Below are 27361 nucleotides of genomic sequence, written 5' to 3' on the forward strand. Positions count from 1 at the left end.
ATATGCCTGTAGTTGCACGAGATGTGGATCTAATACAAGATTGAATTACCTTTACTTAAACTAACTTGGTGTCAGTTACCAACATCCCTGGTAGGAAGAGAACAAAGGGTTGTTACACCTGGACTCCTCATTGGTTCCCTTTATTTCTTGCTGCTCCCTCCACTCACCCTGTAGTAATTCATTCAAAATTATGGACTGGGTATCAATCGTGTAATTAACTTTGATTATGATCCACATTGTTGTCACTGATGAAACAAAGAAAGTTGGGATTGTTCAGGAGGCAAAAATGGAAAAACCAGGGTGATCTGAGTGTTATGAAGGTACACAGGGGCAAGCCCAGAGAGAGATTTTGGCATGATGAGAATTTTAAATTACATCTATAGAGACTGTAAAGGTACTGTGCATTATACCATTCACTGTTTATTCCTTGAAGGGCTCAGGCCTGAAAGATCAGCAATATTATTTTATATTCAAGAATATTGGTGTTTTGTAACTTTAACTTGGCATTTAAAATTGCAATCCATTCTTCTTCTTCTTTGGCTTGGCTTCGCGGACAAAGATTTATGGAGGGGTTAAATGTCCACGTCAGCTGCAGGCTCGTTTGTGGCTGACAAGTCCGACGCGGGATCGCAATTGACTTTTTAAACTCAATCACTACAAGCAATAATTTGACCCACATATCAATGATTCAGTGCAAATATCTCATGAGATAAATGGATAATTAATGAATGAAATGTCAAGAGAAGCCTCCCTTCTCTCTTCATCCTGTCATACTGCATTAGTTTGTACACAAATGCATTCTGGTTCCTTAAACTGGTAGCAATATCAAAAGTTGAGAACCATATTCACAGATAAATAGTCTTGAGCAAATAGTCCCTCTTATCTCTGAAATTCTGAAGTTTTGCTACATCAACAGTAAGCCACTAATTGTAGAGCAAGAGAAGATGTTCAACATCAGACTCCCAAAACAGGCACTCTGTTCAGAACTCTTGTCAGAGGAAGTGATTTCAAGGTAGACTGAGTAAGATTCAAAGATGCACTCAAAAGTACATAGAAATGCAACATTGGTTTTTTTTTTAGACAGCAATGTTGGAAAAATCTAACATAAATTAACATAATTACTCACCTTGTGGTCGTTTACACGGCAAACCTCAAGTTCCTGTGCACGTTAATCCCGATGCTTTTACGTGGAGCAACGTGGCCTGAGTCATCAGCTGGACGTCAAATCCATGAGTTGAGTTTTGTGGTGCGATTTAGATTGCAGGCTTCCCCAAAAAGTAGTAGGGGTCCTGCAGGATAAATCACAGTGCAGGAATTGACTCAAAATTCCTGCACTTTCCTTTTTAGTCTGCCCATGTAATGGCAAATTTTGTTGATTGTGTCATTACATGCCTGCAGTCTAAAAACCCTAATTGACACCCAAGAATCTCTCCTCCACAACTGCACTGAGCAGAGGAGGATGATTCAGGATAACATTGAGAAGCTTAAGGCAGAAGAGCAAATCACCTCATAACTGTTTCATCTTTGGGTTCATTTACAATCTTAGAACCAACAAGATCAGAGTTGAACTAAGTCATTTTCCATTGAGGAATTGCCAAAGAAGGCAACAGGATGGAGGCCATGTAAGTGATGTACTATGTAAGTATGTACTATGACAATAAATCTGAACTTTGACTGTGGAAATAAGAGGTAATCCATATGCAACACACAGCATTACTTAGGCAGTTGGGTAGTCATGATTCCTCTCTGATATCAGGAATCAAATATCCCTCATGGTTTATGAAAACAAATTTCCCTAAGCCTTTGCTAGTTATCCCATGAATGTATCATTTCCTTCTTCCCAAAATATTCCAATAACTACCATAGAGTCCTCAGTAACATGGAACATGGCCTGAAGAAGTGGACTATGGACTCTCAAATCCTTCTGTGCCATTTAATTATAATGTTACGCCCTGCTTTCTTGCTTATAGTCTTTTGCTGCCTTTTTATAAAGATGTAATTAGTTGATAATGAAGCAGGATATTTCATAAGTCCCTCTGTATTCAGCTAATTCCATTTAATTAAACACTTGCAGGAAAAGTAACTTGCTTATCTTTTCAAACAACAAATTAGTATGTGATTATATTTCCAGCTTGTGATATCTTCAAATTTGAATTAGCAATATGGTAAAGAACTGAACATAATTAACCAGAAACACACACCCTTCTTAAAACTCACACTTTTACTGACTATTCCAGAATAGCAGATGCCTAACAGATATGCCAAAATGATTCCATGAAGAAAACACAATCTGCTGACAATTTTAACACTTTCAATGACAAAACCACAGCCCAGATTCCTAATTAAAGCATAACATTCCAACATTTTATCCTCATCCCAAATTCTAGTTTTATTTAAAATTGTTCCCTGAGAAGTGTCAAACATGGCCAGCAAAAGTTTAAACCCTGGTCTCTAGTTCCATTGATTGTGAAATATTGTTTCAAAACTTCTTTGTTTTCTCCTCTACCCTACACCCCACAACCCGGAAGGTAGAATGACCTTACCCAACAATAAATCTTCAAGCCTCAGCCAAGGCAATGCTCATTCATTTGAAATACTCTTATCAAATTATTCTCATGTGACAGCATTATTTTCCAATTCTTTCTTTGGATTTGTACTTCCTCTTACCAAGAAAAATCATCATCTGTACTGTCCTCTGCCAGGAGGATCAATGTTACTCATTTATGCTGAATACTAAAATGCGCAGAAGCTGTCTTCAATAGTCAACTCTTGCAGGCACAACCTGTTTTTTATATTCTGGTCTTGTCCATTTGGGAGATGTTTTTCAAATGCCATGAACATCAACGTCTAAATCTATTCTTTCACATCACCTTGCTTTTCCCAAAGTGCAATTACAAGCGTTGAATTCTCTTTAACATTTCTTTACAAACATCACAGCTCCCTTTGGTCTGAAAGCACAAAGAGATGCTGGAGGGACTCAGCCGGTCTCGCAGTATCCATGGGAAGTAAAGGTACAAGGAAGTAAAGAGTTCTTCTTCAAGGTATATGCAAAGAACAAAGTGCCAGAATAAAGAATGGCAAGGGGAGGAGTCCTGACTAACAAAGGATTAATTGGATATGATAAGAGAGGTGAGAATTGATTGTGGGTGGGGGGGGGGGGGGGGGTGGGTAGAAGAGAGAGAGAGAGAGATTTTAAACAGAAACTGGAGAAATCAATGTTGATGCCAGCTGGCTGGAGAGTACCCAGATGGAAGATGTGTTTTTCCTCCAATTTGCATGTGGTCTCACTCTGGCAGTGCATGAGACCAGAGACAGACATGTCAGCAGGGAATGGGTTGGGAAATAGTTCATTACAACAACGATGCACCTTCGACACTTCATCAAGTAGGACTACAGAACCACAACCATATGACTCAGTTATTTACTGAGCCAATCTGCCACCCATAGGTGTATCTGTGCTACTATCTTTTTAAAATTACAGTTACAGGTCCTTCCAGACCTCGAGCCTATGCTGCACAAATACACCCATACCACCAATTAACCTATTAACACTGTACATCTTTGAAGGATGGGAGGAAATCCATGCAGGTCATGGGGAGAACATACAAACTCTTTAAAGACAGTGCCAGATTCAATCCCTGGTCTCGGGTAAAAGCGTTGTGCTAACCAGATTCAGATTCATTGTCAGAGAACATACTTGACATCACATATAACCCTGAGATTTTTTTTCCTGCAGGCGAGGCAGAATTACCACTTATTGGTAGACCAAAATATCTGTACACAATGTATAAATGTAAACAAATAAATAAATGTAAACAAAGTGACTGTGCAATACAGAGAGAGGAAAAAAATCAATTAAAGTGCAAAAATAAGAGTCTTTAAGTGAGTTGATGATTGAGTTTATTGCTGAGAAGTTTGTTAGTGGAAGGGTAGCACTGTCCCTGAACCTGGTGTGCGAGTCTTGTAGCACCTATACCTCTTTCCTACGCTAACTGTGAAATATACACTGAACATATTGGATTACCAGGTAAATGAATGTCAATCACTTACAAAGCTGTCGGAAATTATCCAATAAAGAGATAAAATCCTCATTTATTTTAAGTATTTGCTTATCTCAACCATGCTAAGAGGGGTGAGAATGAAACTGGTGGAGCGCATTGTGAGAGAAGAATAGCAGCTCTGATTAAATAGTCTCACCTGGCTCCTCTCACATTCCTCAGATCCTCGCCCTGCACCACCACAGCATTCATCTGTCAGACTGCAGAAATGAGGGGCTTGTTGCAGTCAGTCTCTCATCTGATAACACCAAGAACATTCAGTCATCTACAGCGAGAGAATAAAAATAAAAATATGCTTTGTAGAGATGGGAGAGACACACCAGGAACTCACTGCCAATAATCAGAAAATAAAATAATGCACAATGCCTCTCAATCCTAACTCACCTTCACAATTCAATCACCAAGTACTCCTCCGGCCTGACAAAGTGCAACTTCTGTCATTCTGGCCTCTTGTGCAGACCTATTTTAAAGACTTCATCACTGGCAATTGCACTTTCAGCTATTTTGCTGACCAAAAATGAATTGTTTAGAGCATCTCGTATCTGCTTCTATACCTATTGCTCTTAAGGCTTATGTGTGCCCATAAATCCAGTGCTCACCAAGATAATTAATATGCCTCCACCACTCCTTCAGGCTTTGTTCATCTTTTGGTAGTGTTTATTATGCTTATGACCAACAGCCCTTGTATCCCTTCTGTGATATGACGTTAAAAATTGCATGTCTCAATTGTTAGTACTCTGGTTAAGCACATTGTGCTATTTTGCTTTATTACACAAGCTATATAAATGGAGATTGTCACAACATCATTCTTTCCAAATTGTCCCAATATCATTTTCCACCAAGTATCTAAAATGCCGTCTTTCTCTCACTAAGGCACATCTCACTTTTTGATTTGATTTAAGCAGTCCATTTCCAGATTCTAGTAACCTACCTTCAAAAAAATCCCTTATGAATGGTAAAATTCCACCAACTTCCCTTTCCCCTTGTGAATAAACACTTAATTGTGCTTAATTGTATGTGATCCTGGGATTTGAACAATTATCCTGAATACTCTGCTTCTGCCTTCATAGAATGACTGCCAGATGTGGGTGGTTCCAGCCAGGGTCCAGCACAATCTGTCAATCAGGATTAGAAACAAACATCAAATAAGAATAAAATGTTTTAAGGTCACAGATAGTGGATAATAAAGGAATGAAACAAAAATTTGCAGAAAAAACACTTTGTTAAGTGAAAATAATCTGGGGGAGGGGGGGGGAAAATTCAGTATTTCCATAACTTTTTGGAGAAATTAAAGATAGTATTAACTTACTGGAAAGCTCAAAAAGTTGCCAGACGTAGCAGCAGACTACGGATTGAAAACATTTTAAACTCAGCAGAGGAGGACCAAGGTATTGAAAAGAAAAAGATAAATAAACTGGCTGTGAGAGTTTGGCGAGCAATAAAAAAGACAAGGAAGAGTAAGTGCTAGTCCCTTGGAGAGATAAGTGAAATTACAGTGGGAGTAAGGAAAAGGTTGGAGAATTCAGTACCTGCTTTGCTTTTGTCTACATGAACGAAGACATGAAGAAAACTCAAAAGACAAATAGGGATACAAAGAAAAACTAAGGGTCGGGGGGGGGGGGGGGTCGAAGCGAGGGGTGAGGAGGGGGGAGCAAGGGGGGAAGAATTTGACCACAAATGGCACCGCGCCCAACTCTGATCATGTTCAAGATTAATTTTCCAGCAATATCAATAATAGGAACCTTAACCTCCTATAAAAATAACGTCAACTAACCTAACCTACAATATAGCAGTGAAACAAGAAAGTCTGCAGACAATATGATTGCAATGATACACAAAAGTGCGGGAGAAACTCAGCAATTCCCAGAGTGTCCATAAGAGGCAAAGATATATAACAAATGTTTTAAGCCTGAGCCCTTCGTCAAGATCAGAGCAAAAACCAGGAAGGCGCCTGAATAAAAAGATGGTGGGAGGAGGAGCATGGGCTAACAGTCAAGAGGCCATAGGTAGATATGGATGGGGCAGATAGGAGAGAAAAGCTGAGAACAGATTGGGGAAGGGGGAAGGGAAAAAGAAGACATAAGGAAATGGAAAGTGACAGGTGTGGGGAACTGAAGGAAAGGAGATGCAGGGAGATGGAAAGAGAGAGACCCGGGGGAGGGTTGCGTGGGGGTTGCTCACAGAAATCAGAGAAGTCAATGTTAATGTTGGAGGGTGACTAGATGGAATATGATGTTATTCTTCCAATTTGCAGGTGGTCTCTGTCTGACAGCATGAGACCATGGAGAGTCATGTTAGCATGGAAAATAGAGTGGGGAATTGATATCCCCTCGATTACAGCAGACAGAGCGAAGGTGCTCAACAAAGCAATATCCCAGTCTGCATTCAGCTTCTCCAATGAAGAGAAGGCATAACAGGAGCACTGGATGCAGTAAATGACCCAAATGAAATGTTGCTTCAATTGGAAGGACAGTTCTTTCTTTTTAAATATTTTTATTAACATTGAAACTTCACAACCAAAAATATAGAGTACATACGAATTTATGTTAGAAGTCAAAAAGATGCATTACACTTAAATCATAGGTACCCCATATTTTAATCAAACAGATTATATTTTATTGATATTTTATTATTAAAAAAGGGAAAATCTAAACCCACTACCAAGAAAGAAGCTGTTTGGCCACAAAAAAAGACAGAATTTTTAACAGTGATAAATTATCTCATTAGTCAACAGTTTTACCATCATAACATATCAAAGATTAAAAAAGTAACTCAAAAAGGGTCCCCACAGTGTTTGAAAATTTGAATTCAAAGCGGTAATTTAGCATCTAATCTTCTCTAAATTTAAACATGACGTCATGTAGCCATTGAGCAAAATTAGGTGGGTTAGCATCCCGCCTGACCATAAGAGAAATAAAAGCTAATACATGCAGCTCAGATGCTGTTAAAGTTATGTCACTCTCTCCAACAATATAAATAAAGCAGCTAAGAGATGAGGTTTAAAATTAACTTTAAAAAGTGCAGAGAAAGTTTGAAATATTTGATTCCAATATTTCTCAAGACTGACATGTCTAGAGCATATGAATTAATGAAGCATCTCCATTGTTACATTTATCACAATGAGGAGATACATCTGCATAAAAACGAGATAGTTTGACTTTGAATATGTGAGCCCTATGGACTACTTTAGTGTCGGAGAGAGTGGTGGGCACATAAAGAAGAGGTATTAACCAATATGAAAATTACATTCCAAGTTTCTTCAGAAATTGTTCCCAGGTTTTAAAAACTTTATTTAAGGAAGCCTCTCTTATTCCAAACAACATATGATAAATGCTGGATATTGAACCATTATAGAAAGGTTGTAAATTAAAAATTACGTCAATTAAATTCTCATCAGCCCTCTTAGGAAATATATGTAACTGAGATTATAAAAAATCTCTAATCTGTAGATAACAAAAAAAAAGTGTATTTAGCAGACAAAGGACTGTTTGGGGCCACAAAAGGTGGGGAGGGAGGAGGCGTGGGTGCAAGGGTAGAATTTCTTGTGGTCACAGGGGTAGGTACCCAGGGGGTCGATTGGGGGCAAGGGATGAGTGGTCGAGGGAGTCACGGAGAGAGCAGTCCCTGCGGAAGACATGTCTGGTGATGGGATCACATAGTAAGTGGCGTCATAACTGGGACATTCAGTTCTGTTCAACTGAAGAGCACATATTTACAATATTTTTTCAGAATGGGCTGGAAAAGTGACATGTCCAAATAAGCACTTCATACTTGAAACTACAGGTGGATAGCATAGCAGCTGATTACAGCAAAACACACAATCATAGAGGAGGGAAGCCCTCACACTCAATCCCACACATAAGGGTAAAGTAATCCAAATGATGTACAATGAGGCACATCCCCTATAGTCACATGCACCTTAAACAATACAATTTTTTCCTCAGTTTTTCACTTTTAACCATCATTTTGCTTTAAATTTTTTTTTTAATTTAAATTTAAACATACAGCAAGGTAACAGATCCTTTTGGCTGACAAGCCTGTGCCACCTAATAACACGTAAGTAACCTACAAAACTCGGTAAGTTTTTGAACAGTGGGAGGAAACTGGAGCCCCTGGGAAAAAACCCACTCAGACACAGGGAGAATGTACAAACTCCTTACAGACAGCATGGGATTCGAACTCTGATCCTGATGCTGTAACAGCATTGCACTAACTGCTAAGCTAACCATGCTACTCTATTCAAGTTCACACAAGGTTTCTACCAGTTCAGATCAATGTGGCAGGACTAGAGCTCCACTCTGTTCAGTGACAATCTACATATATGAACCTGCCAGCCATTGCCTCCTTCAATACAACAACTAGCTACTCAGAGATGACAATTCTGGAGCCTTTCAACTCCATTCAAATAATCCTGCCTTGCCCAAATTACAAACCGAGTTAATCTATGTACGTTAAAACCAGTGATTACAATTTTTTAGTGAGATAAAGTTTCCAGAAATGTGATAAACTAATATGGAAATATTGATTTTTGTTAACCTTTGGAATGTCACCAATTATTTTATCATGTTTGAGAATTTAAGACCTAAAGTACAAAGCAAAACCAAAGGTTAAAAAAAGTTAACAAAGAGCAATCTGCAGCTAATGACATTACCAACCAGCCATTTTCAGTTTGAAATCCTCTAGATTATTAGAGGAAGCAAAAACAAAGAGTGGGGAACAGTTCTACATGTTTTAAGATCCTGACACATAATACAGCAAGAAGTCGGATGATACGATAAAGCAAAATTTTAAAGAATTAAGAGGTCCAGGACTTGGAAATGAAGGGGAAATCAGAGTAAGTTTGGAGTAGAGTTTGACACTGTACAACATAAAAGTACATGAAAGAAGAAAATTCACTAATAGTTTAACAGTACAAGATCACTATCTGTGCTTTCCACAGATGAGGAACCTATGTTTTTAGCTTGCAATAAGGGTACACCGCAGCCCACACCTGCAAGTTAAAGTGCAATTTTTGACTGGAAACTAAACTAAATTTCTGTAATTTGGCATCAGATTTGAATGTATGCATGATTGATACTGGACTCACACTAATGTTTATTTTCAAGTTATTTCTTTTCTTTGGCTTGGCTTCGCGGACGAAGATTAATGGAGGGGTAATGTCCACGTCAGCTGCAGGCTCGTTTGAGGCTGACAAGTCTGATGCGGGACAGGCAGACATGGTTGCAGCGGTTGCAAGGGAAAATTGGTTGGTTGGGGTTGGGTGTTAGGTTTTTCCTCCTTTGTCTTTTGTCAGTGAGGTGGGCTCTGTGGTCTTCTTCAAAGGAGGTTATAACCTTGCAAATATTTGCACATGATTTCTGGCCTCCTCTTTCAGAATTACATTATGTTTGGGCAGGGTCTCTGGGTCACTATATTATGTACCACAGCCCCAGAATCTAGTAAGATTGTAAATTAATCTGGTAAGGGCAGGAACCTTAGTCATTCCAGAGGATGAGAACACTCAGTGTACTTTGCTAACAGTGGGTCTGTCACAGGATTGATCGCACAGTCAACGCCTATTCATCATAACCCATGACAAGTAATTTACAAAGCAAAAAGAGATTGCTGCATGCTTACAGAAGTCTCTAAAAGCACGTGATGTAATGATAAGAGAGAGTAGTGATGTGACGTTATACCTGCAAAATTCCATAATCCATGAACAATTGAGACCGTAGAAATGTATAGATGTAGGAGTTTACATGTCACTTGAGGAAGAGCAGTTTATATAGTATGCATGGCATTTGCACCATTTCAAAATGTTATTTCAGCAGTTTCGACTGAATTAAAAAGAAGTATATGTTAGAAGATAACTATCATAGACTGGCATGTACCCGGCAGGGCAAATGCCTTCCTATACTCCAAGGCTTTATGACTTCAGTTGATTGGAATTTATCCACATTAAATTTCCTCAACATCAATTCAAACCCAAAAATCTAATCTTAGTGCAGTACTAAGGGATATAGGTTCTATGTATATGTACAGTTTGAATGAATGCATGTTATGTCTATATGTGTGTTTATACTGCTTGTGCACCGTGGACCAGAGAGCACTGTTTTGTCAGGTTATTCTGGTACAAGTGGTTGATAAATAAACTTGAAATTGGAAAACCAAATTTACCAACATTCACTCTAATATAAATACTCAAATTTTTTTTACGAGATTTCCTCTGCAACACATCTGGTGATGTCTACCCCAAACTTCATATCTTGATCCAGTATGATCCATCCTTCATGTTACGTGCCACGTTATGAAATTTCTCTTGAGCCGAGCAAAAATCCTATTTGATCAGAGGACCAATACTGTGAGGAAGTACCCTTCTCAAGATTCAATTTATTGTCGAAATAAAGACAGTGCAATATTACATGGAATTTGTTTTCATATGACATATTTGCCATCAGCAGAAATTGCCTGCTCATCTTACAGTCAGAGAAAGAGAAGCATAAGAGGGTCCCCTCAGAGTCGCTGAGTGTCCGTGCATTCATATCCAGTGTTTCCGCAGATACGTCCAATCCAGTTCAAATCCTAAGCAGCCCGAACTCCAGATCTAAATCTCCAACATGATCAAGAATCCATCTGGACCCTCGGCATCCTCTCACATCCCAGTTCCGATACTTGGTACACTTTCAGTCAACCTTGAGCCAGTATTCAGCAGTCCGCCGCCTGGTGTGAATCCCTTGATTTCAATTGCCAGCAGCCCATGTTTGGACCTCATGGGAGCGCTGTGACTCTGCTCCCTGCTCTCCGCATGTCCACATGAGTGACAGCGCTGCCGTTACTGCAGCACCGCCATCTTTCCTTGTTTATATTCCACATTATCTTTGTTGGAGAAAAAACTTTGTGGTGATACTCACAACCAAGTCCAAGTGTTGAAGATGAGTTGAGCACAAAAAGAAACTTGGAGTAGTTCAGCATTGATAGAATGAGGTCCCACTGGATCCAGCTCCTGCTTTTTAAAGTGATGTCACCACTAGATTTTGGTATCATTCTGAATTTTGGCTGAGGGATTTACGAGCCCTATCAGTTGCTAAATGTCAATATTCAATCATAATTTTCAGTAACATTTCTAATTAAAGAATGACTTTGACATCTGCTGGTTTGCCAAAAAGCAATTTATTGGACTGGGTAGGCAAGCTGGAAAGTGCATTTTTAGAAAAAGAGTAAGGAAGGAAAATAAACAGGATGCTGAAGGATTGTGATCAAACAGAGAAAGTAGGAAGAGATGGGACTAGGCTTTAAAATGTGATACAGAGTAAAAAAGAAAGAAAATAATAAATCTATACCATTTATCACTTTAATCAGTTAGGGACTGTATTTTGGGGTCCTGTCACCTTTTAAGTCAAAAGGTTGAGTGCCCAAGTCCCACCATATAGATTAATAGCCCAAAATGTAGGATGACACTCCCTGTATAGCACTAAGGATGTGCTGAAGTGTCTAATCAGGCGTTAAACCAGGTGGCTGAGAAATATCCTAGGGAACTAATTTCAAAGAAAAGCAGATAATTTTACCCCAGCACCCTTACCAATATTTTTTTTCAACCACAATTAGTAAATGCCTGATTATTTTTGTTGCAGTTTATGGAAACCAACCTTCTTTCCTATTATGATACAGAAGGGGGGGGGGGGGCATTCTATTAGGTCTATACTGGCTCCCAAAATAACAAACCCATTTGCCCCTTTTTCTCATATTATTTTCCTTTAATCATATAATGTATTCTCTCACATGGGCATGAACTCTGATTCTTTTTTCCCCACTTAACTCCACCAAAGGTAATTTACAGTATCCAATAACCTGACCAACGTATTTTGGGATGTGGGAGGAAAACAAAGCATCCAGTGGAAACACCAGGATCTTATTTAGTGACGACTGGCTGACAACACCGACTACACTTCTAAAGTGTATAATTGGCTGTAAAGTACTGTAAGCCATCCTGAGATGGAGAAAAGTTCCAAAAATAATACATTTTCTTTCATCTTTAATTTAAATTAGACAGGCATCAAATGTGAACTCCCTTGATCGATCAGAGGGCAAAAACAACAGTTGTGCTTTACACAGCTGGAAATCCTCGAGCACATTGCCATTTCTCGTCTGAGCTTTGATCATTTAAATTAGTTGACAGGTAACCTTTTGCTCTTGGGCGATGCTCAAATGTCTTGCAGCCTTTGGAGGAATTTTTCAGATCATTTGCTGCAACTAACCACAGATTTTAATTCCCTCTTTGTAGCTAGCATTACCAAAAGGCTGGTTCTTTAGGCGATAGGGTGTGTGAAGATGGCTTGGTAGTGTTGTATGTTCAATTTCAGCTGCATCTTAAAATATTCGACATCTCGTGTCGTGGAAATAGGCATCACCAAAGAAAACTCCTTGTCTCAGCTTGTAGTTAATAAAGGTAAAGATCAATATAAAGATACTATTTATTGGGCTAAATGTATAGTGCTTGAAGGTACACAGACGTGAGCTAAAGAAAATAATAAGGAAATTCTTAAGGGGGGGGAACTGAGGATAGCGCTAGATAAATTAAGAGAATGGTACAAACAAGGGGGCTTACAGCTACCAAACTTTAAGAATTATTATAGAGCAGCACAATTAAGATATCTATCAGATTTTTATCAAACAAGGGAAAAACCAGATTGGACCAGGTAAAGATTAAAATAGGGGAGAAGGTACCAGAACATATACTTCATAAGTGGGATGAAAAACTGGTGCAACATAGATGTTCACCAGTACTGCACCATCTGCTCAACATTTGGAAGAAGATTCACGTAGAAAGTAAAAAAACAAATATATCAACAACCAAAATTATTATTGAAAAATAATAATAATAATAATTATTATTGCAAAATCAACTAATCCCTTTCACAATAGATAACCTTTCCTTTAGAGAATGGGGGAGAAAAGGGATCAAAAGAATAGAAAATTGTTTTTTGGGAAATAATTTATTATCTTTTGAACAAATGAAGTACAAATATGGTATAACTCACGGTACAATATTTGCATACCACCAACTGAAAACCTACTTAAAGGACAAATTGGGAAGCAGGCTGAGGTTACCAGAAGGAAGTAGCTTTGAGTATGTGATTACAGACACAATGATAATTAAAAGATTTATAATAAACATGTACATCAAGCTGCAAGAGAAAGAGAACGATGAAATACGCTGTAAACCCAAACAAAAGTGGGAACAAGATCTAAACATAAAGATAAAAAATGAAAAATGGGAAAAGCTATGATCTGGAACTATGAGAAACATGAGGTTACGCATGATACAGTATAATTGATTACACAGGCTATATATCACACCCCAAAAGTTAAATAAATGGGACCCAACAGTATCAGATAGATGTTTTCGCTGTAAGAAGGAAACGGGAACAACAGTACATGCAATTTGGGCATGTGAGAAAGTGGAAAAGTTTTGGAAAGATCTAAATCAGGTATTAAATAAAATCACAAAAAGCAACATACCAAAAAATCCAGAGATCTTTCTTCTAAGTAATATAAGAAGTAAAGAACTAGGCCTCAAATTGGATGAAGCACAAAAAAATTTATGATAGCCTTAGCTGTAGCAAAAAAATGTATAATGTCAACCTGGAAATCAGAAGAGAGCCTGAGAGTACAGCAACGGTACATAGAAATAAATAAATGTATTCCATTGGAAAAAAAAACATATAATTAAAAAAATAAAGTCACAGTATTTGAACAAATTTGGGAACCATACATGGAACACTACAGAGAGGGCCTACTGTGGACCTCCACCCCTAAAATGATAGAATGAGAAGAAGACGAAATGAACTGACCCAGTGTGTAAAAGTAGATGACACAATTTTCTTGTTTATTTTAATTGTGTGATGACATTGTTTAATGGTTTATTGTATTGTATATGTTTAGTGGGTAGAGAGGGGGGTGGGAAGGAGGGAAGGAAGGGAGGGGGGAAAAGGGGAGAAAATTACATTGTGTATATTCAAGAGGGAAATGCTTGTGTGTATTTTGGTTAATATGGTTCATAGTGTGAAAAATTTTTTTAAAAATTTAAAAAAAGGTACACAGATATGAATTGTGAAAAGATTGACGGGTATCTGTTAATTATTTACTGTCAGAGGTAATCATACAATTTTAAATCAAATGTAGCCAATCAGATAACTTAATACTTAATGAGCCAATTGCAATCTATGGTTGTGATACTTTGGAAGTGCCAAATTATGTGGATGTGAAGTACACAATACTTGAAATGAAATGGCAAAATACATTTCTTCCCAGAGTTAATGCAATAAATTACATTCATTTTTGATCAAATGTATTAGCTGTCAGATTGGGAATAAACTAAATAAACATCACAAACAGGAATAACAGTCAAAACACTACAGCTCCTATCTCATTTTCTTTGCCCATTGATTAGCACTGTCAGGGTTCTTGCTCAGGACCATGATTAATGAGTTGTAACTAGACGAGAGAATGAACAGATTCATTCATGCAGGGCTCCCAACCCATACAACTTAGCATCTTAAACAACATTGAGTGAAAGTGACAGGCTGGCTGCGATTGCGGCTCTTTTTCTATTGTCAACATCAGGAAGGAGATGGAATTTCCTACTGTTTCAATGATAGAAGAATTCTGAAGTCCTGCCCTGGCTCAATATGCTTGGACAGCACAGTAAGGTCTCTAGTTTTGTCTGCTCTTTGTGTGTGAAAATACACCCTTTCTCGAAGCATCATCTTTTCACAATACCAAATGCTCACTGGGTTGTACCTGACTGATTGATCAAACACAAAATATAATTTCTCCAAAGAACCCACTGCAGTGGAACTCCGATTTAACGCTCCCTGATTTAACGCAAATTCGGATATAATGCGATGACTCATTGGACCCCTTAACATCAACATTTCACTCTGTGAGATGGGACGTTAAGCATGCACATTTTAAAAGATGCAGTACCAGGGATGGCCATCCTGTGGCCCAGCGGATATTTAGAAGTGTCTCGTCAAAATGGTTGTTAAGTCCAGTAATATTTATCTTGGTGGGAAATTCATGGCATTGATGAGGGGATGTGTGCTGTTGAGAACATTGAGAATGGGTGGGAGGGGAATAAGGGCTGGCGCGAACAGAGGGGGGGGAGGGTGGTGGGGTTGCTACCGCAATCGATGTGCATGTATATATTGTACACAGTAGTGAAACCCCGATTTAGCTTGACCCTGTTTTTTTCGCAATCTTACTTTTTGGACCCAAACCATGGTGTTATTACTGGGTTCCACTGTACTTCTAATCAAGTGACAGAGAAAATGCCATCAGCGTTTCTCACTGACTGAAATAGAGCAGCTTCCAAATCTCCAGGTCTAAACATAGCCAGTGGTCTCAAAACAACATTACCACCCATCATCAAGCAACTTCTTACTGCATGGATAACAGCACCATCATCTCTCAAGCCTTGAATGAACGTTATCAAGCTGTTATATCAGCACAGAAGCAAAAGCTCCAAAGAATGGACAACAACGTCTCTAAATTCAAGAACCTGAAGATCATCACGTTGCTCCACATAGTCCTGAATAACGGCTAAGCTTTAACTCACCATCATCGTGGATCTCTCGCTCTCTATTCCTTCGCCGATGTCGGTCTCGGTCCCGTCTGATGCTCAGGATCGATTCAGTTCCAGTATCATTGTCCAATCCATCCCGGCTGCCAGCAGTGTGAGCACTGCAACAAAAACACAAAATACCAAAGCTCAACTGCAAGCGCAAGCAATACTCAGATATTACGGCAGCTGTAGCAAAGAAACACATTTACACATGACTCTGTGACTTGCAGGTAAAGGTAAAGGTTTTTATTTACAAAATCTGCCATGAGGGTTCCAGCTAGCCCTGATGCAGCAGAGGCCATCAGGGCTCATTCAACTCAAGCCTTCCTCTTGTGAGCCCATCACCACTTTCATTGTTCAGATTTATTGCTCAAATTTTGTGTTGCCCAGCTCAGGAAGTACCTGCATGAAATTTCTCTAGATGAAGATTCACATTACAAATGGTTTTCTGCAGCCGATTCCCCATAGTTCTGCACAACTGAACAAATATCGACTGTGAGCAAAACATAAAAGTCACCATACACCGTAAAAACACAATGCTGGAGAAACTCATTCGGTCAAACAGTGTACTTTGGCTTTAAATATGGAGAGAGAAGGGAATGAACAGCAGGGAGAAAGAACAGGGAGTAGCCTAGCAGAAAGCAGAGAAGTCGATGTCAATGCCATCCAGTTGTAAAGTGCCTAGATGGAAAATTCCGTCTTGTTCCTCCAATTGGTCGTGATTTGACAGTACATGAGGCCATGGACAGACATGTCAGCATGGGAGTGGAATGTCGAATTGAAAGGGTTGGCCACTGGGAAATCGACTTTGTCTACTTCAATGCATTTGTATTCATAGAACAATTCATAGAGCAAAAAGGAAGTAAAAGCGAGAACACTGGCCCTTTCACCTCCACATCATCTGAGCCATGGAGTGAACAAAAGAAATGTATCCACATATAAATCTAGAGTAAACAAGGTATATGCGGTAATGCTTGTGTCATGCCTGCGACTCTCCACAATATCCTGCTAATGTAACTGAGGGTATTTCCTTTTTTTTACAAAAAAACTTTAATCACAATAAATTTACAAAAGAAAGACACATTCAGCCTCTTCACAACCTTAGTATCATGTCCATACATTTCCATCATTATATATTAATTGCATGTGGTCTGTCTCTATTTACACCATTCCCACCACTGTGCACCTTGTCATTATTCCCACTGATTTTTGAGGGGCTTCCCCTCAATCTCAGCCCCTCAATGCCTGGTGATAGATGGACTCTAGATTATGGTCCTTCCCCACAGTGACCTCATCTTAACTTACTCAGCACGTTTCTTTCCCCCCAACAAAAATAGACTTTATTCACAATAAATTGTTCATCAAAAGAAAACCATTCAAAGTCTCTTCGCACCCTTAGTGTCATATCTATAGATCTCCAGCCTCATAGATATTTTAAATTAATTTTCTATTTAGCACTGCCACCACTGTTGAGAAGAGCATTTAGAATATTCTCAGGAAGCACAGATCTGAAAACATGCCTGGTTTATTTACAGTTCGGAGACTATGCACATAAACATAATGATGCATACATGAAATGGAAAAGAAGACTGGCCATCATTACATCAACCTTCAACAGGAGCTCTATCGAGAGCATCCTGGCCGGCTGCGTCAGTGTGGTACAATTGCTGCAGAGAAATGCATCAGACGTCAATCCACAGGACCATAAGAGTTGCAGAGAGCATCACTGGAATCTCCCTCCCCCCAATCAATGTTATCTACCGAGATCGTTGTCTGAAAAGGCAATGAAAAATTATTGAGGACTCCTTCCAACCCGCACACAGCATCTTTCAGCTGTTCCATTGGGAAAGAGATACAGGAGTATCAGAACCAACACCACCAGGCTGAGGAACAGCTTCTTCCCACGGGATGTAAGAATGCTGAATGACCAAAGGAACTGCTCACACTGACCATCCGAGACTCTCGCATTCATGAAATAATATGTATTTGTATATCTGAAAACTTGTCCTGAATATGTATTGCTTGTCTGTACGTGTTACATCTGGTAGTGTGTCCACGTGTTTTGAACCAAGGACCAGAGAATGCTGTTTCATTGGGTTGTACTTGTACAATCAGATGACAATAAACTTGACTTTATGGACAAATATACAAATGACTTCCCACTTACTTACACACACACCTCTTCCCACTTTAAAATAGTGAAACTAGCTTAAAATATACACATAAATATAAACAGACACACATACAACAACGGCTCTGTATACGCTAATCTTTGTGAGGTTTTTCAGTTGGTTGTTTTTCCAGACTCTTTAGTGTAGTCTTCCAAAGGCGCTATTTGCCTTGGCGAGTCTGTTATCTATTTCGTTGTCGATCCTTGCATCCGATGAAATGGTGCAGCCGAGATAGGTAAATTGGTTGACCGTTTTGAGTTTTGTGTGCCCGATGGAGATGTGGTGGGGCTGGTAGTCATGGTGGGGAGTTGGCTGATGGAGGACCTCAGTTTTCTTCAGGCTGACTTCCAGGCCAAACATTTTGACAGTTTCCGCAAAACAGGACGTCAAGCGCTGAAGAGCTGGCTCTGAATGGGCAACTAAAGCGGCATCGTCTGCAAAGAGTAGTTCACGGACAAGTTGCTCTTGTGTCTTGGTGTGAGCTTGCAGGCGCCTCAGATTGAAGAGACTGCCATCTGTGCAGTACAGGATGTAAACAGCGTCTTCATTGTTGAGGTCTTTCATGGCTTGTTTCAGCATCATGCTGAAGAAGATTGAAAAGAGGGTTGGTGCGAGAATGCAGCCTTGCTTCACACCATTGTTAATGGAGAAGGGTTCAGAGAGCTCATTGCTATATCTGACCCGACCTTGTTAGTTTTCGTGCAGTTGGATAACCATGTTGAGGAACTTTGGGGGGCATCCGAGGCGCTCTTGTATTTGCCAAAGCCCTTTCCTGCTCACGGTGTTGAAGGCTTTGGTGAGGTCAACAAAGGTGATGTAGAGTCCTTTGTTTTGTTCTCTGCACTTTTCTTGGAGCTGTTTGAGGGCAAAGACCATGTCAGTAGTTCCTCTGTTTGCGCGAAAGCCGCACTGTGATTTTGGGAGAACATTTTTGGCAACACTAGGTATTATTCTATTTAGGGGAATCCTAGCGAAGATTTTGCCTGCAATGGAGAGCAGCGTGATTCCCCTGTAGTTTGAGCAGTCTGATTTCTCGCCTTTGTTTTTGTACGAGTCTCTAAAGGCTGTGTACGGCCCCTCACCCCAAGTCCAAAGCCCGCTGCGCAGCTCAGACGGCAAAGTCCTCCTCAGCGACAAGATCTCCATCCTCAACCGATGGTCAGAACACTTCCAATCTCTTTTCAGTGCCAACCGTTCAGTCCAAGAATCCGTCCTGCTCCAGCTCCCTCAACAGCCCTTAAGGCTAGAGCTGGATGAGGTCCTCACCCAGGAAGAGACATATAAGGCAATTGAACAACTGAAAAGCGGCAAAGCAGCAGGTATGGATGGAATCCCCCCCAGAGGTCTGGAAGGCTGGCGGCAAAACTCTGCATGCCAAACTGCATGAGTTTTTCAAGCTCTGCTGGGACCAAGGAAAGCTGCCTCAGGATCTTCGTGATGCCAACATCATCACACATACATATATATTACACACAAATGCACACGTGTATATATGATGTGTGTTATATATATATATATATAAAAAAAACTACATCTTTAATTCCCTGGTCCCCAAACTAATGGTTAACACTTCTTAACCTTCTCCAATCTGCATCAAACTGAATAAACTCCTGAAACATATTTTACAAACTAATTTTGTCTCACCATACAAGTCGTTCCCTATGTTTCAGCCTCATTTTAAGAGTTTTATGGTATATCCAGCAGATAAGTGGTCTCCATTTTCTGTTGACTGGCATATAAGTTGATCCCCAAAGATCGTGATGCCTGAGTTAAGCCGTTGACCGGCATGTACGTCTGCCCTCCCAAAGATGACTTTGTACACAAAGCATGGGACAAAGTTAAAGTAGAGGCTGTGATAAAATCATTTAAAAAGTGTGGCATCTCTTGTGCAATTGATGGCATGGAAAATGATTTATTATGGGACATTGATGACAAAGCTGAAACCGCCTCATCAGATAAAGACCAGGTCCCATATGATGACTGTTTAAACAGTGAAAGTATGGACGTGCTTGCTGCCATCTTTGCTTCAGATGACGATAGCAAGAGTCATTTTGAAGGGATCTAAATGGGTTGTTGGTTTCAGACATTGATAGTGATTTTTGAAGGGTTCTAATTATGTTGTTTTCAATAATTATCTGTCATAGTCAGGTTTTTTTTTGTTTTTCAAGGGTTGACATATGCCAAATCTGGTTTTCATGGGTTGACATACATTGGATCAGTGCAAATTGGATTTTGAGCTGAATTTAAGGTCTCAAAAGTGTATCCAGCATACAAGTAGACTCCCATTTTTTGAGAGATTTTTTTGGGTTTCATGACTCAAATATATAGAATCTTGTACTGTGATTAAATGGTCAACATGAACATTTCTGAGACTCTCACCTCTTGTGACACAATTCTTGGAACATATTGTTTCCATAATTTCATCAATATCCCACTTTTCATCTGCTATATTCATCTGCAACCTGCCTACTGTTCTCAGTGCACAAACGTTATCTTGCAATCCAAATCTCTCTTATTTATAGGAATTACAATGGTTTTAATGTTCTCCCTTCTACCTTATCTTCCAGAGATTTGATGCTTCATATTAATATTTGATCTGCATTCCACAAAATTTCACTATTACCTGACAAACCTACTTGGAAAGATGATCCGTTGTAAAATTGGATCCATACTCTTCCAAATTTTTGAAATTTCCAAATTCCCATTCAGTGGTGTTGCATGACCTCACGTGCCCTATTTTGCTGCTCCAAACTGCCACATGGGCAGTTGCATTGCTTGAAGCTTTTACCCATCTAGTTCGTCCCTTATCATTGGAGATGCAATCCTTTATTGCAGTCATGTCCAACACTGTATGCAGAGCTCAATACTTCTCAGCATTTTTTTTGAAGCCTCTCCAACAATGCATCTGCTCAAAGATTAAATCCTGCAAGTTGAATTTGCACAGTTGTCAAACTGTACACAATCTTAAACAGCAGTATTTGATTAAGGAATACAGCAACATTAAAATGTCTTAACAAATTCTTTGACATCACTGTATAATTACAATCATTTCATCTTTGGCTTCTGGTCCTAATTCTGTAATTTTCTACAATCTCTGAGGATGTTGGATTGAAATAATTTTGCAATCTTTCCAGCACCTCATCAAATTTAACATCTTTTATCTCGTGTGGAGCCAGACAGTCTGCTACATTGGCATACATCTCTGAGGCCAGTCTATTGGTAAGATTGTTTTCTAAGATTCTTTTCAATGAAGCAGAAACACTAGAGCACTCGGGTGAAGTGTTCAACATTTCCACATCGCCCTCCTATGGCCTCAGTAAGAATTTCTTTGATCCTTGTGCATGATCATCAGAACCGAGTTACCAAGAAAGTCAATAAAATCCAACCGACTGCTCTCTATCAGACAGGAAGATGGTTCAGTCCAAGGAAGAGGATCAAATGGCTGGAGCCAGAGATACAAGTTTGTATAACTTTCTACAGCAGTACCCCAGATCCCAGTTATTTAGGGGAAGAATGGAGCAAATGCTTATTAATACTTGCCAAAGTACTTGTCAATGACAAGTGACAGCACAAGAAGCAATCATCTATTGTTTTGGAACATACGGAATGTGAAGGAAGGAAGTAACTTAAATATCACAAGGGCACCAGCAGCAAATTTGATGCCGCAACTCAAAAGTGAGACAACGGATGGGTAACTAAAATCAGATGAGCACTTCTGCTACTTTTACTATTTAGTAATTTGAAATAAAGACGTAGTCGTGAGATTGTGAGGTGTGGCATTAATTTTAAACTTAATTCATGCCAGGTGAGCTCACACCTGCAAAGCTTGCGGAAAATCAGGGACATTGGAAAATGTGTACTTTTGCAGCAAGAACATCCAGCCACAGGTACTGGTTGGCTGCATTATGGAACCGGAATTGCAGATAAATTAAATTTGTAGCATTGATGAATATAAGAAGTATTTACATAATACTTCTGAAGAAGAGGTCACACTGAAGCAATGACTGGGAATCAGGAAAAAATGAGTGACCATCAGGCAAGAAAGACGGACAGTGCAGAATCCCCATTCGCTTATTTAACATATCGTGGATACCGTGCATCTTGGCGCCTCACAGTTCGGCGGGCAGCAACCTCCTTTGAAGAAGACCGCAGAGCCCATCTCACTGACAAAAGACAAAGGAGGAAAAACCCAACACCCAACCCCAACCCACCAATTTTCCCTTGCAACCGCTGCAACCGTGCCTGCCTGTCCCGCATCGGACTTGTCAGTCACCAACGAGCCTGCAGCAGACGTGGACATACCCCTCCATAAATCTTCATCCGCGAAGCCAAGCCAAAGGAAAAGAAGGATACTGATGAGGGGTTAAACAAGAAAGTCTGCAGATGCTATGATCATTGTATAATACACAAAAGTCCTGGAAAACTCAGCAGGTCATGCAGTGTTCATAGGCAGAAACTAGCTATGAGGAAGTTGTGCAAACTGTAGGTAGAGTTGGGCTAGTGCAAGTGTAGTTAGGTCAGGCTTTGCAGCATGGTGGTGAGACAACAGGAAGAACAAATCAGCAAAAGGCAGCCACAAGTTGAACGAGATGTGCCCGAAAGCAGTGAAGGTCGCAGCAGCATCTGGAGAACAATAGAGCACCTGTTCATGTGTACGCACACTGATCAGTATTAACTGAGAGATCCTTTGTATACTTGACGAGCTTTCTATTGGGTATTGATAAGCTGTGGTCTTTTATGATTGGGGTAATATTATGCAGTGGATCAGGATAAAAGAGAATGTATTGTAGCTGATCGGGGGAACTTTTTAATCACTGACTCCTGAATTGCATTTCAGTAGTAGCGGTGAGTAAAAGTAACCCGATCTGCAGAATAAAGAATGATCCAACCACGACTGTAGTTGAAGTAAGTCATTTTGTGCGAGTACCCCGCGGACCCGGAATCCACATAGTTATACATGTTTAGGGCCTGAGCCCTTTCTTAAGGTGTGAACAAAAAGCAGGCAGGCGCCTGAATAAAAAGATGGGTGGGGCAGGAGGTGGAGCAGAAGAGGTGGATATGGGAGGGCAGAAAATTAAAATAAAACTGGGAAGTAAATCGAGAGAGAGGATAGCTCTCTTGAATGGAAAGGGAAGAGTCTGGGGGGCCGGGAGAGTGGCAGAGGTTAACAGAAACCAGAAAAGTAAATGTTAATGCTATCTGGTTGGAGATGGCTTCATCAATTTGGCTCTGCTGTACAGGTGGGATGCAAGGATCGACAATGAGGTAGACAACAGACTCGCCAAGGCAAATAGCGCCTTTGGAAGACTACACAAAAGAGTCTGGAAAAACAACCAACTGAAAAACCTCACAAAGATAAGCGTATACAGAGCCGTTGTCATACCCACACTCCTGTTCGGCTCCGAATCATGGGTCCTCTACCGGCATCACCTACGGCTCCTAGAACGCTTCCACCAGCGTTGTCTCCGCTCCATCCTCAACATCCATTGGAGCGCTTTCATCCCTAACGTCGAAGTACTCAAGATGGCAGAGGTCGACAGCATCGAGTCCATGCTGCTGAAGATCCAGCTGCGCTGGGTGGGTCATGTCTCCAGAATGGAGGACCATCGCCTTCCCAAGATCGTGTTATATGGCGAGCTCTCCACTGGCCACCGTGACAGAGGTGCACCAAAGAAAAGGTACAAGGACTACCTAAAGAAATCTCTTGGTGCCTGCCACATTGACCACCGCCAGTGGGCTGATAACGCCTCAAACCGTGCATCTTGGCGCCTCACAGTTTGGCGGGCAGCAACCTCCTTTGAAGAAGACCGCAGAGCCCACCTCACTGACAAAAGGCAAAGGAGGAAAAACCCAACACCCAACCCCGACCAACCAATTTTCCCCTGCAACCGTGTCTGCCTGTCCCGCATCGGACTTGTCAGCCACAAACGAGCCTGCAGCTGACGTGGACTTTTTACCCCCTCCATAAATCTTCGTCCGCGAAGCCAAGCCAAAGAAACAGGTGGGAGGGATAAAGGGGGAAGGCTTAGAGCTTTGGGCAATTCAATCACAAGGGAAAGAAGTAGCATTTTTGTGGCTGCAAAATGAGACTCCAGAACAGTGTATTGCCGCTCGGGTTGGCTCAGAGCACCTGGATGTCATCAGAATAGAGGGGAAGGGTGATCAGAGTCGTCACACCAAGTGGTTTCATGACATAGGTTAAAACAAGAGGATTAGATCCTGTAAATTGTAGGGTTTGAAGGGAAAATTGGAAAGTAAACTCCGAAGGCAGTAATCTCAAGATAATCTACAGCACCACATGCTAAAGGTCATTTAGTAAAGGTCACAAAAAACAGATAAACTCTAGGCCTCTCTACCCCCCTCTCCAACTGGATCCTTGACTCATTGGAAGACCAGCCAGTATGAATTGGAAACAACGTCTCCTCCTCACTGATCATCAACACAGGCGCACCCTAAGGATGCATGCTTAGCCCACTGCTCTGCTTGTTATGACTGTGCGGCCAGGCACAATTCCAATGTTTTCTTCAAGTTTACTGATGACACCACAGTTGTCGGCAGAATCACAAATGGCAATGAGGAAGCATACAGGAGGGAGATAGATCAGCTCATTGAATGGTATAATGACAACAACTTTGTGCTCGACGTCATCAAAACCAAGAAGATGATTGTGGAATTCAGGAGGAATTGGGAATTGGAACACGACCCAATCCTCATCAAGGGCTCAGTAGGGGAGAGGGTCAAGAACTTCAAATTCCTATGTGTTAACATCTCTGAGGATCTGTCCTGGAGCCTGCCGTTGATGTAGTCACAAAGAAAGCTCACCAGCGGTTATACTTTGCGATGTGTCTGAACACTCTCGTAAAACTTCTACAGTTGAACCATGGAGAGCATTTTGGCTGGTTGGAGGCGCCAAAACTCAGGACAAGAATAAGCTCAGCCTGTGACCGGTACCAGACCGCTCCATCCAGGACATCTACATGAGGCAGTGTATTTATATAAAAATAAAGCAGCCTCTATCCTCAAAGACCCCCATCATCCAGGCCATGCCCTCTTCGCTCTGCTACCATCAGGGAAAAGGTACAGGAGCCCAAAGATGAGCACTCAGCAGCATGAGGACAGCTTCTTCCCCGCTGTCGTCAGATTCCTGAATAATCAATGAACCAAAAACACTGACTTACTTTTTGTGCACTGTTATTGTTATTAATTACTTTATTTTTATTGTAATGTCATTTGATGGTTATAATATGTATGTTTACACCATGATGCTGCCACAAAACACCGAATTTCATGACTTGCTCATGAGAACAAATCCAGATTCTGATAGGAGGGAAGTTCTTGATGGTTTGGGGTATCCAGAACCAGAGTAATAGACTCAAGTAGTGTAACAGGTCATTTAGAACGGAGATCAGGAGAAATTTCTTTACAAGAGATTGAAGAATCAGTGGAATTCTCTGGCAGTGGAGACCAAGTCAGTGGAATAGATCAGGAAACATACATTTTCCTTTATGCCAACCCGATCAAGGGATATAGGCAGAAGGTAGGAACAGGACCCGCAAGTGGACGGTCAACCACAATCAAACTGAACCGTGGAGGAGACTCAATCAGCAGAATAGCTTAACCCTATTTCTACTTTGTAAGTTTCTGTGCTTTTATCTGGTTGGAACACAGAGACACTGACCACTTTGTTGGCAAACTAATATCAAGAACATTATATGAATTGGCACTGCACACTTTTAATATTTTCTAGTCTTTATTGACAAAACAAAAGTACGATGTGCATTTATAAAGTATTTTCATGTCACTAAAAAGCTTTTGCAGCCTGTGAAATATTTTGGAAATGTAGTCACTGTTGAGATGTCGCAAACAAGGCAACATGATCCCATGGAACATTCTGGGACCAGTGGTTGTTATTGGACTGATCTCTTGATCCAGAAATGGGAGTCAAATTCCCACCGCAGCAGCCATGGAATTTAAATTTACTTAATTTAATAAATCTAGAATGTTTTAAAGAAAACGATAGCATCAGGCAATAAATACTGTCAATGAAAAACAATTTAATTCACTGACATTCTCCTGGAAATGAAATACCCTGCCCTTATTCAGTCCAGCCAAATGTGACTCCAACGATATGCTTCACAATCAAATAGGAGCAGGAACAAACAAACAATTAGGCCCCCACCCCTGCCCTGCCGTTTAACGGGGTTATGGTTGATCTACGCTGGCCTCAGCGCCTCTTCTGTGCCAATTCCCCATAACCTTCAATTCTTTGATCGTTCAAATATTTATCCATCTCTACCTTAAATTCTGGTCTCCATGCACAATTCCAAAATTAAATCAAATCACTCTGTCCTTGTGAATGATCAGGAGATCAACTATCGGTGACTGTGGCAGAAAGGTGCATAAAGTAAATAAAGGTGCATGGAGCTGTGTGGGTGAAGCAGCCTGTGCTAAGTCTTATCACTGATTAATTCCCAGAACCAGTTCTCCAAATGCAAATCAATCCTCTAAATGGTTGCTGTAGCAACACAAAGAAAAGGTGAAAACAAGAATGCAAAGCTGAGGATTTATAAGGGAGTAGTTAAAGCAGCCATTGGAGTAGCAGATCTCCATTCAGAGGAAAACCTGGGCCTGAGTGTGTTGTGCATAATCTGTCAATGTTTAAAGCTTCAATTTAAAATGACATGCTGTCTTTCCTGAAATTACAAAGTTAAGATCTCACGGTGCAGCTTCGTAGACAAACGTGAGATTGAGACAAAGTACTATCAATGACAATGCAGAAGACTGACACACAAATAAAGAATAATTCAAAAGCACTTCACAGTACGTGAAGTAAACACGTAGGTCTGCAGATACAGTGATTGAAGCAAAATGTAGGCAGGTGTCTAAATAAAATGATGGGGTTGGGGGGGCGGGGCAAGAGCACAGGCCCACAGGCAAGAGGGAATAGGTGGATAAGGGAGGGAGGGCATAACAACAAACGGGGGAAGGGGGATTGCTCTATGAATGGGAAGGGGGTGGAGAACTAGAGGAAAGGAGACAAAGGGATAGGGGAGAGAGGGAGAATGGGGAGTCGTCTAGCAGAAACTGAAGAAGTCAGTGTTCATGCCATCCAGTTAGAGAGTGCCCAGACAGAATATTAGGTGTTCTCCAATTTATAGGTGTCCTTGGTTTGGCAGTGCACGAGGCTATGGATAGATATGTTAGTGTGGGAGTGGGGCACAGAAATGAAATGGTTGGCCACTAGGAGATCTGAGTCATTGATGAGAACAAAGCAAAGATGCTCAACAAAGCAATCTCCCAGTCTGGGTACTCTCCAACCAGATGGCATTACCATGTACTTCTCTGGTTTCTGCTAGATCACTCCCTCTTTTCCCTATCCCTTTGGCTCCTTTCGTCGCTCTCCTCCCCCTTTCCTCTCATTCACTGAGCTATCCCCCTCCCCTTGTTTGCTATTGTGCCCTCCTTCCCTTACCCATCTGTTGCCCGTGGGCCTTTGCTCCTCCTCATGCTTTTCCAACCCCTACCATTTT

General features: G+C 40.6%; 1 protein-coding gene and 1 long non-coding RNA gene across 7 annotated transcripts in view; one reads left to right on the forward strand and one right to left on the reverse strand.

The window, feature by feature from the left end:
• LOC138754419 (segment polarity protein dishevelled homolog DVL-1-like) overlaps positions 1 to 27361 on the reverse strand; it is a 131164-nt gene that overhangs the window by 58723 nt on the left and 45080 nt on the right. For 4 of the 6 annotated variants that reach the window (XM_069918667.1, XM_069918664.1, XM_069918666.1 and 1 more), the window contains exon 4: positions 15655 to 15779. In XM_069918667.1, coding sequence (XP_069774768.1) covers positions 15655 to 15779 — 125 coding nt within the window. Of the gene's footprint in view, positions 1 to 1126; positions 1290 to 4197; positions 4324 to 4989; positions 5099 to 15654; positions 15780 to 27361 lie in introns of those variants that run through there. The other 2 variants (XM_069918668.1, XM_069918670.1) reach the window with 2 other exon arrangements.
• Positions 311 to 5219, forward strand: LOC138754421 (uncharacterized). The gene is made up of 3 exons (XR_011351753.1): positions 311 to 394; positions 1547 to 1622; positions 5129 to 5219. It is a non-coding gene; the product is annotated as an uncharacterized lncRNA (long non-coding RNA).

This window comes from Narcine bancroftii, chromosome 2 (assembly GCF_036971445.1).
Source record: "Narcine bancroftii isolate sNarBan1 chromosome 2, sNarBan1.hap1, whole genome shotgun sequence".
NCBI classification, from domain to species: Eukaryota; Metazoa; Chordata; class Chondrichthyes; order Torpediniformes; family Narcinidae; genus Narcine; species Narcine bancroftii.